Below are 11479 nucleotides of genomic sequence, written 5' to 3' on the forward strand. Positions count from 1 at the left end.
ATGCGGCCATCATTGTAAACAATAGGGAACTTTGCGTGTATGTTCAATTGACTACGTCACGCTACTTCCGGTAGGGGCAAGCCTTTTTTTATCAGATACCAAAAGTTGCGATCTTTATCGTCGTTGTTCTATACTAAATCCTTTCAGCAAAAATATGGCAATATCGCGAAATTATCAAGTATGACACATAGAATAGATCTGCTATCCCCGTTTAAATAAAAAAAATTATTTTCAGTAGGCCTTTAAGGTTTGACAGTTTCTAGCCTGTCACTGAACATCCGTTCATCCATTTTCTACTGCTTATCCCTTAAAACTGGGAAATTCAACACATGAGCCGGCTATAGCAGTGATGAACAAACAATATCAAAGTGGGTTTGAGGTTCTAGGTCACATGACTAAAGCTATTGACAGTTGAAATGTTCTTTGCGAGCCAATGACAAGTACTTTATTAACAGTCCCTTAAAATAAAGCACTTGTCAGCACGGACTGACAGACGGGGCATGAGTTTTCAATGCCGGGGACAAACAGTCAGCCTGGCTGGATGTTTAATGTCTGTTGAATATCCAACTTCAAACTAACTTCACCTCCGTTCGACACTTGGCGATCACTCCAGCAGCACTGAGAGCGGACTCAGCCAAACTAAGTTCAGGTAAATGATGCAATTGTAAGGGCCAACAAATAAATGAATTCAAAAAACGCTACAACGTAAGTAAAGTAAGGCTCCACTTTTCCGAAAGTTGTGCTAGCTTGATGCTAATATACATTGGCTTTGCTATTGACATGCTACTGATTAGCATTAGCAATTTCTCATGACGATTTTAACACCCCCAAATTAGTTAATGAAAACTATAACTCAGATGAACATTACAATCAAACAGCTGGTGTGTAATAAATACAATATTTACAGTATGAACACTTTTTTGGGCGCAACAAAAAACATTATGAATTTACACGACTGCCATCTACTGTATTGGACTTGCAACTGTAAATAAACTTACTTGTAAATGACGATTTGAAAATCAAACAAGATGTAACAAAATGACAACAGTTATCATAACAAGCTCATTGTTAAATGTTGCAATAAAAATTTAGATTTATTTATCATAAACAATTAATATTATTAACACACAAAAGTACCAAAAAGTTGAGGACTGGTGTCGATTCCAAAGTACCGGAATGTGTACCGTATTGGTGGGAATGTGAACGGTACTTATCTCTACCAGCAAGTGTTGTTGTACTGGACACACAATACTCCACTATGGAATTGTTGTTATATTAACATGAGAAACAAATCCATCTTTGTACAGCAATGGTTTTGAAAAAGGTCGCTGATGCACTTATTGACTGATAAAAGTATTTTATTATTTGAAGATTTTATTAAGAACGACTTGTAAATAAAGATAATTACAATCACAACACAATCATCATATTACAAAAGAAATAAAGATAATTAATAAAATTTATTATAGAGACCCAACAAATGATTCATAAAGTCACACATTTTAAAATTGTATAAAAGACAACTGTTCACATGATGTATAAAGTAAATAATAATATGCTTCCTGAAGTGGTCCAGAAGGTGTTTCAGATGTGAACCAGTACATATGTATATCATATAAAGGTGCTAATCTATGGGATCATTAACAATTAGAAATAGAAATCCGTAACACTTCAATATTCCAAACACCTATATAAAACACTTTTATGAATAAGTCTAAAATTGTATTATGAATATATATACACATAAAATGTTTAGTGTGTAAAATATGTCTTGTACTGTTTACTCTCACCTTTTCAGTCAAATTGTTCTGTAAATGTTTTAATAAAAGTACACAATGTTGCATTTTAATGCATGTACTTGACTGAAAAAAGCACTAATATAAAATATCTAATTTATAAATGTAGAAGCATATTAAGAAGATTATTACACAAACAACAATGTCACACATGTTATATGTGCTGATGTAGTTAGAAAGTCAAAATTAAAGTCTTGACAGTTTATTTCTAATCCTGCAGTTTCATTTGCTGCTGCTGTTCTCACCAGCACACTTGTGTTTCTTACACTGGTACTTATATGAGAATCTTTCACCACACACACTGCAACTCAACACTTTCTCTCCTGTGTGTCTTCTCATGTGTGCTACAAGGTTTGGTCGTTGACAAAAGCTTCTGTTGCAGATTGAACAGGAATGTGATTTTTCACCAGTGTGTGTTCTCATGTGTCTTTTCAAATTGTGACTTTCTCTAAAACCTTTACCACAGATTGAACAGGAAAAATGTTTTTCACCAGTGTGTGTTCTCTTGTGTACTTCCAAATGGTTTCTTTGTACAAAACTTTTACTACAGATTGAACAGACATAAGGTTTTTCTCCGGTGTGTATTCTCATGTGTACTTTCAAATTCTGACTTAGTCCACAACTTTTACCACATACTGAGCAGGTAAAGGGGTTTTCTCCAGTGTGTATTCTCATATGTGTTTTCAGATCACTATGGTATTTAAAGGTTTTGTCACAGTGAGAACATTTCAAGTGAGTGTTGTCAGTGTGACATGTCTTATCATCTTTAGAGTCTTCATCATCAGTGTCAGGAGAGTGTGACGTTGTGTCCTCACTATCTGATAGTGGAGCTAAGAGCTTGTCTGCTTGTGATCCTCCACAGTGGTCTCCATCAGCTTCTGTTGTCATGTGTTGTGTTGAGCTGCTGCTTGGAGGCTCCGCCTCTCTCTTCTCCTCACTTTCACCTTTGACCTCATCATCTTCACTCTTCACAGGGACACCAGTCACTGGGAACTCCACCAGTCCTTCAATATGCTCTCCCCCCAGACTGATGTTGTATTCCACCTCCTCTTCTTTAATGTGCGAGGTCTGTGGCGCCTCCTCCTCCTCTTTAAAGTGGGGGGTCAGTGGTTCATCCTTGTTTTGTTTACAGTTGGGGGTCAGTGGATCCTTCACTTTCTTTATAAAGTGTGGGGTCTCTGGCACTTCCTCTTCATCTTTAAAGTGGGGGGGGAGTGGGTCCTTGTCTTCCTCTTTAAAGTAAGAGGGCTGTGACTCCTCCTTCACCATCCTGAAGCTCCACTCCTGTTGCTCAGAGAGAAGATGATCTTCACAGACGTCTGCAGAACACATTACAATGAATTTTATTAGAAATAAACAGGACTTTTCCTCATGTGTTTGTTTCAACTCTGAGGTGGCACGCAGGGAAAAAGCTGAGCCCACACAAACCCTCATGGTAGCACAAGACATTCTTCTATCCTTCCTAGGTGGGCCCACACAAACACGCACACACACACATCAACATGCCTTTCATAGCACCCTCTCCATTTTACAGAGTTCCAACAATGAAGAGGCGTAGTATAGTTCACATACACGCGCCTGTTAAATGACATATATTAGATATATAGAGATGACATAGACACATCTTTCATAGATTTTCAAAACAACTGACATCTGACAAATCAGACTGTAAAATACATGATCATCTTTATAGATCAGTCAAATCATACTGTCAGTGACCTACTGATCACACTGGAAGCCGGGGTGTGGCTTAAAGGTCATAAATCATTTTGATTGATGGGTTTTTGACTATTTGACAGACAGTGGGTCCTATATTGTCTTATGGCCCCCACCTGCTGTTCCCAAACTCTCACATTTTCTTATAATAAAGCCGACAGTTGACTTTGGAATATTTCGGAGCAAGGAAATTTCACGACTGGATTTGTTGCACAGGTGGCATCCTATGACAGTTCCACGCTGGAAATCACTGAGTTCCTGAGAGCGGCCCATTCTTTTACAACTGTTTGTAGAAACAGTCTCCATGCCTAAGTGCTTGATTTTATACACCTGTGGCCGGGCCAAGTGAATAGGACACCTGATTCTGATCATTTGAATGGGTGGCCAAATACTTTTGGCAATATAGTGTATTTTCTCCTGTGTCACATTATTGAGGAACATTAAGTTGGGTTTTCTATCCATGGTGTCATTATAGTCCTCAGTTGAAACTGGGTCTGGAATCATTTCCTCCAATTTTGGTCCAATATTTACAAATTATTGAAACTTTCAAGTACTTCCTTTATGTTGTCATTATTTTTGTTTCCGTCTGAGAAGTATTGAGGGTAATCTCTCTTAGTGCCATTTTTAATAATGCTATTGAGCAGTGGTCCCCAACCTTTTTGTAGCTGCGGACCGGTCAACGCTTGAAAATTTGTCCCACGGACCGGGGGGGGGGGGGGGGGTTTGTTTTTTTTGTCATAAAGAAATACAATCATGTGTGCTTACGGACTGTATCCCTGCAGACTGTATTGATCTATATTGATATATAATGTATACATTGTGTTTTTTATGTTGATTTAATAAATTTAAAAAATAATAATAATATATATACACTACCGTTCAAAAGTTTGGGGTCACATTGAAATGTCCTTATTTTTGAAGGAAGAGCACTGTACTTTTCAATGAAGATAACTTTAAACTAGTCTTAACTTTAAAGAAATACACTCTATACATGGCTAATGTGGTAAATGACTATTCTAGCTGCAAATGTCTGGTTTTTGGTGCAATATCTACATAGGTGTATAGAGGCCCATTTCCAGCAACTATCACTCCAGTGTTCTAATGGTACAATGTGTTTGCTCATTGGCTCAGAAGGCTAATTGATTATTAGAAAACCCTTGTGCAATCATGTTCACACATCTGAAAACAGTTTAGCTCGTTACAGAAGCTACAAAACTGACCTTCCTTTGAGCAGATTGAGTTTCTGGAGCATCACATTTGTGGGGTCAATTAAACGCTCAAAATGGCCAGAAAAAGAGAACTTTCATCTGAAACTCGACAGTCTATTCTTGTTCTTAGAAATGAAGGCTATTCCACAAAACTGTTTGGGTGACCCCAAACTTTTGAACGGTAGTGTATATATATTTTTTAATTTCTTGTGCGGCCCGGTACTAATCGGTCCACGGACCGGTACTGGGCCGTGGCCCGGTGGTTGGGGACCACTGCTATTGAGGATGCCCCATGTTGCGCTCATATTGTTTTTGTTTCTGTTTTTGACTCTAATATTATGTTCTACATGTTCGTAGTATGCTAGTTAGCTTTTTTTCATACTTTTGTACTTATTTCCTGCCTCTGTAGTTCTTTGTGTTATATATTTTATATATAATGTATTCCTCTTATTACAAACATTTTTTAATCCTTTTGTCATCCATGGTTGATTGTTCTTTCTCTGCTTTCTGCTGAGTTGTTTTCATGGACAATGTTTTTTATAAAGTATTATGAACGTGTTTAAGAAATGTTCATATGCTTCGTCAACATCACTTTCATTGTACACATTGTCCCAATTTTGCTTTTCTAGCTCCTTTTTTAAAGCAATCATCCTCTTCTCTGTGCTTAGTCTTCGAAATGTCTTTTCGTCTTCCATGTTCTTCTTCTTGTAGTTTCCATCATATATTGAGAAAACTGACAGATGATCACTAACGTCGATTATAAGTAGACCACTTGTAGTGTTATTATCAAAATCATTGGTAAAAATATGATCAATAAGCGTGGCACAGTGTCCTGTGATTCTGCTTGGCTTTGTGATTTTAGGATATAAACTGATGCTGTACATTGTATCAATGAAGTCATCAATAGACTTTTGCTTTTTAGGGTTCAATAAGTCAATATTAAAGTCACCACATAAGAACATTATTTTTTTACCATTGTCCATGTAATTTGCTTTGATCCAATCTTCAAATGTTTCTATACTTGACTTAGGTGATCTATATATACAACTGATGAATATGTGTTTGCTTTTTTCTTGACATATTTCAATGGTTATACATTCTACAAAACCCAAAACCAGTGAAGTTGGCACGTTGTGTAAATCGTAAAAGATTAGTAAAGTGCAATTTTAAATTTCCCGCTAAATATCCTGCTGAAAACGTCTCGGTTTGATGACGTTTGCGCGTGACGTCACAGATTGCAGCGGACATTTTGGGACAGCATTGTGGCCAGCTATTAAGTCGTCTGTTTTCATTGCAAAATTCCACAGTATTCTGGACATCTGTGTTGGTGAATCTTTTGCAATTTATTTAATGAACAATGGAGATTGCAAAGAAGAAAGCTGTAGGTGGGAAGCGGTGTATTAGCGGCCGGCTGCAGCAATACAAACACGTAGCCGGTGTTTCATTGTTTACATTCCCGAACGATGACAGTCAAGCTTTACCATTGGCCTGGGACAACAGAGACTCTTACCAGGAGGACTTTGAGTTGGATATGCGCTAACGTGAGTACGCAGCAGCGGCTTCCAAACATTTGATCGCTTGCCCGTACGTGCGTGCCGCTATGTGCATGTCACGTACGTAACTTTGGGGAAATATATGTGCTGTATGAACTTTGCGGAAGTGAACGGTACTTTGGGCTGTGGGATTGAGTGTGTTGTGCGGGTGTTTGATTTGTATTGACGGGTTATATGGACGGGAGGGGGGAGGTGTTTGTTATGCAGGATTAATTTGTGGCATATTAAATATAAGCCTGGTTGTGTTGTGGCTAATAGAGTATATATATGTCTTGTGTTTATTTACTGTTTTAGTCATTACCAGCTGAATATCAGGTCCCACCCGCCTCTCACAGCATCTTCCCTATCTGAATTTCTTCCACTGCCCTATAGTCCTTCACTCTCACTTTCCTCATCCACAAATCTTTCATCCTCGCTCAAATTAATGGGGTAATCGTTGCTCTCTCGGTCCGAATTGCTCTCGCTGCTTGTGGCCATGATTGTAAACAATGTGCAGATGTGAGGAGCTCCACAACCTGTGACGTCACGCTACTTCCGGTACAGGCAAGGCTTTTTTATCAGTGACCAAAAGTTGCGAACTTTATCGTCAATGTTCTCTACTAAATCCTTTTAGCAAAAATAAGGCAATATCGCAAAATGATCAAGTGTGACACATAGAATGGATCTGATATCCTCGTTTGAATAAGAAAATCTCATTTCAGTAGGCCTTTAACTATCTGTATAAAGTGAGGAGACTAGAATTGAAGTTCAACAGTTTATTGTACAAATGGACTGGGATATGTAACTCATCTTTACGGGTAGTTAAAGGCCTACTGAAACCCACTACTACCGACCACGCAGTCTGATAGTTTATATATCAATGATGAAATCTTAACATTATAACACATGCCAATACGGCCGGGTTAACTTATAAAGTGACATTTTAAATTTGCCGCTAAACTTCCGGTTCGAAACGCCTCTGAGGATGACGTATGCGTGTGACGTAGCCCGGCGAACACGGGTATGCCTTCCACATTGAAGCCGATATGAAAAAGCTCTGTTTTCATTTCATAATTCCACAGTATTCTGGACATCTGTGTTCGTGAATCTGTTTCAATCATGTTCATTGCATTATGGAGAAGGAAGCCAAGCAAGCAAAGAAGAAAGTTGTCGGTGCGAAATGGACGTATTTTTCGAACGTAGTCAGCCACAACAGTACACAGCCGGCGCTTCTTTGTTTACATTCCCGAAAGATGCAGTCAAGATGGAAGAACTCGGATAACAGAGACTCTAACCAGGAGGACTTTTGATTTGGATACACAGACGCCTGTAGGGAACTGGGACAACACAGACTCTTACCAGGATTACTTTGATTTGGATGACAAAGACGCAGACGTGCTACTGTGAGTATGCAGCTTTGGCTTTTTTTGCGTATGTACGTAACTTTTTTAAAATATATAAGCTTTATGAACCTTGGGTTAGGTGAACGGTCTTTTGGGCTGAGTGATTGTGTGTGTTGATCATGTGTTTGAATTGTATTGGCGTGTTCTATGGAGCTAGGAGCTAGCAGAGGAGCTAGGAGCTAGCATAACAAACACGCAGGTGTTATTATGCAGGATTAATTTGTGGCATATTAAATATAAGCCTGGTTGTGTTGTGGCTAATAGAGTATATATATGTCTTGTGTTTATTTACTGTTGTAGTCATTCCCAGCTGAATATCAGGTACCGTGAGTATGCAGCCTTGGCTGCTAAACATTCGATAACTTGACCGTATGTGCGCGTCACGTACGTAACTTTTTAAAAATATATAAGCTTTATGAACCTTGGGTTAGGTAAACGGTCTTTTGGGATGAGTGATTGTGTGTGTTGATCAGGTGTTTGTATTGTATTGGCGTGTTCTATGGAGCTAGGAGCTAGCAGAGGAGCTAGGAGCTAGCATAACAAACACGCAGGTGTTTTTATGCAGGATTAATTTGTGGCATATTAAATATAAGCCTGGTTGTGTTGTGGCTAATAGAGTATATATATGTCTTGTGTTTATTTACTGTTGTAGTCATTCCCAGCTGAATATCAGGTCACCCCCGGCTCTCACAGCATCTTCCCTATCTGAATAGCTTCAACTCCCCACTAGTCCTTCACTTGCACTTTACTCATCCACAAATCTTTCATCCTCGCTCAAATTAATGGGGAAATTGTCGCTTTCTCGGTCCGAATCTCTCTCACTTCATGCGGCCATCATTGTAAACAATAGGGAACTTTGCGTATATGTTCAACTGACTACGTCACGCTACTTCCGGTAGGGGCAAGCCTTTTTTTTATCAGATACCAAAAGTTGCAATCTTTATCGTCGTTGTTCTATACTAAATCCTTTCAGCAAAAATATGGCAATATCGCGAAATGATCAAGTATGACACATAGAATAGATCTGCTATCCCCGTTTAAATAAAAAAAAATCATTTCAGTAGGCCTTTAAATTCGACAGAACACGACAACCACGTGGTTGCAAGACCACGTTGCAAGTACCAGACGGAATGCATCATCCTCACAAGACAACCCAACTTCTTATACACAATATATTGAATAACAGTGTAATAATTGAATATAAAGTTAGTAAAGATGTGAGAGTAAGAAGTAAACAAACCTGTTCTGTGTAACACAACTTGATGTTTCTTGAAAACAGCGTCCAGGAGTTGATGTTGTCCCTCCTTCTCCTCTTTTGTTGGACAAAGTTATGCCTTGTCCTCTATCGTTCTTTCGCACATTTTCCCACAATCACAACACTTTACTCTCACACTTGATCTCTACTTAGCGATGTGTTGATAACTTCTGTGTCTTCTGTTAGCAGCTAACAAGCTAAGCTAACTAGCGAGCTAAGCTAACTAACAAGCAAAGATAGCAGGAGAAGAAGCGGCACAGTGCTTCTAGCGCATCGAGACGATTTATCCTTAAATAAAGAATCAAATATGTATTTTATACGACGTAAATATTTCTAACTGGAGAACAAATAATAAGACTTATTAGCGTCATGCGCACTTCTTTCTCCGTCGAAGTGCTTTCACGACAGTTAGCACGCTTGACGTTACAAGGCAGTACTGCTCATAGACGTCCCACTGCCTTGTAACGTCAAGCGTGCTAACTGTCGTGAAAGCACTTCGAGGCAGGAGTAGGAGGAGACTAGGGATGGGCGATACCACACTTTTAGGATTCGATACGATACCGATACTTTTCTTGCATTTTCATCGATACCGATACCATTAATTTCTTATTGGCAATTTTTGTCAGTCAAAGATATTATTACTATTGTTATTATTTAAGACAAATCACAAGACAAATACAGACCATTTATACCACATTTATTATGGTCAATATATCATAAAAGTAAAATTAAAATAAATAACATAAATATGAAAAATAAATTAATAAACAAAAATATACACATTTTCACTTTTCTTATTTCTCAAAAAAAAAGTATTGGTAGAAAAAGCTTAAAAAAACAATTATTCATAACAATGTTATGTTTCAAACCTCTTTGTGGAAGTAAACTTATAACACTTCTCTGAAGCAAAGTCAATAATTTCCTTATCACAATAAACTAGGATTTCCTTGTCCTATAAACCTGCATACGAAAGACAGTTCCCTGAGAAAATGAACTTGGAAAAATGATCTACAAAAATGTCTGACACCATCACACCTTTAGTGTACTCGAGATATGTCGTCACACGTCACACTTTACTGAATTCTCAGATTGCTGTTCAGGAAAAGTAACAACGCTGTCGGCTGGCTGTGTGTGTGTTGCACGTTGACGACGCTCATTCGCTGTCTCCTGTCACGTGACTGGGCCGGCTCTATACTCTGCCAGGTACAGGGGTGTCCCAGCACATAGTAAGTTAAGTAAGTAATCAAAAACATCTGAAAGTGATGCTTGCACCCCCCACACGCCATTTTTTGGTTTATATCGATACTTTTTTCAGAAAAGTGATGCCAAATGAGTAGCGTGTGAGTATCAATATATCGATACCACAGGATCGATACGCACATCCCTAGTAGGAGGAGACAGGAGGAAGGCGGATGTAAACCAAGGAGCGGCGGCTAACAGTGAGAGTATCTAAATCTTCTTGGCGGTTGTGAATAAACTGTTTTGTGAGTGGATGGAGATGGAAGGGGATAGTGAGGGGATGTATGAGGAAGGTATGGACATGGATAGGACTAGAGGGGAGAGAGGAAAGAAGGGGAGTGGAGGGCATGAAGGAAAGTCGAGTGCTAAAAGAGTACATGAAGACGATGAAGAAGTAGAAAAGAGGAAAAAGATTATGGAAGATAATTACAGGATCATATATACATTTAAATCAAGACATGAATGACATAAGTTTGATGACACTGGTTAAAGGCCTACTGAAATGAGATTTTCTTATTCAAACGAGGATATCAGATCCATTCTATGTGTCATACTTGGATCATTTCGCGATATTGCCATATTTTTGCTGAAAGGATTTAGTAGAGAACATCGACGATAAAGTTCGCAACTTTTGGTCGCTGATAAAAAAGCCTTGCCTGTACCGGAAGTAGTGTGACATCACAGGTTGTGGAGCTCCTCACATCTGCATATTGTTTACAATCATGGCCACCAGCAGCGAGAGCGATTTGGACCGAGAAAGCGACGATTACCCCATTAATTTGAGCGAGGATGAAAGATTTGTGGATGAGGAAAGTAAGAGTGAAGGACTAGAGGGCAGTGGAAGCGATTCAGATAGGGAAGATGCTGTGAGAGGCGGGTGGGACCTGATATTCAGCTGGGAATGACCTCCCCCCTCCCGTCCATATAACCCGCCAATACAACTCAAACACTCGCACAACACACTCAATCCCACAGCCCAAAGTACTGTTCACCTACGTAAAGTTCATACAGCACATATATATTTACTCAAAATTACGTACGTGACATGCACATAGCGGCACGCACGGACAGGCAAGCGATCAAATGTTTGGAAGAAAGCTGCGTACTCACGGTAGCGCGTCTGCTATCCAACTCAAAGTCCTCCGGGTTGTGTTGCTGTAGCTAGCCGCTAATACACCGATCCCACCTACAACTTTCTTCTTTGCTGTCTTCATTGTCCATTAAACAAATTGCAAAAGATACAACCAACACAGATGTCCAGAATACTGTGGAATTTTGCGATGAAAACAGACGACTTAATAGCTGGCCACAATGGTGTCCCAATATGTCC

The 11479-nt window shown here is 39.1% G+C and overlaps 1 protein-coding gene across 1 annotated transcript; it reads right to left on the reverse strand.

The window, feature by feature from the left end:
- Positions 1 to 1398: 1398 nt before the first annotated feature.
- LOC133664750 (oocyte zinc finger protein XlCOF8.4-like) lies at positions 1399 to 9278 on the reverse strand. Its single transcript, XM_062069644.1, has 2 exons — positions 8896 to 9278; positions 1399 to 3115 (listed from the first exon to the last, which is right to left on the reverse strand). The coding sequence occupies exon 2, from the start codon at positions 3063 to 3065 to the stop codon at positions 2019 to 2021; it is 1047 nt and encodes a 348-aa protein (XP_061925628.1). The 5' UTR covers positions 3066 to 3115; positions 8896 to 9278; the 3' UTR covers positions 1399 to 2018.
- Positions 9279 to 11479: the final 2201 nt, after the last annotated feature.

Source organism: Entelurus aequoreus, linkage group LG14 (genome assembly GCF_033978785.1).
Source record: "Entelurus aequoreus isolate RoL-2023_Sb linkage group LG14, RoL_Eaeq_v1.1, whole genome shotgun sequence".
Classification (NCBI taxonomy): Eukaryota; Metazoa; Chordata; class Actinopteri; order Syngnathiformes; family Syngnathidae; genus Entelurus; species Entelurus aequoreus.

Bases quoted from the DNA above. Each gene is read 5' to 3' on its own strand.
- LOC133664750 (XM_062069644.1), bottom strand. From the start codon at position 3,065: ATGGTGAAGGAGGAGTCACAGCCCTCTTACTTTAAAGAGGAAGACAAG.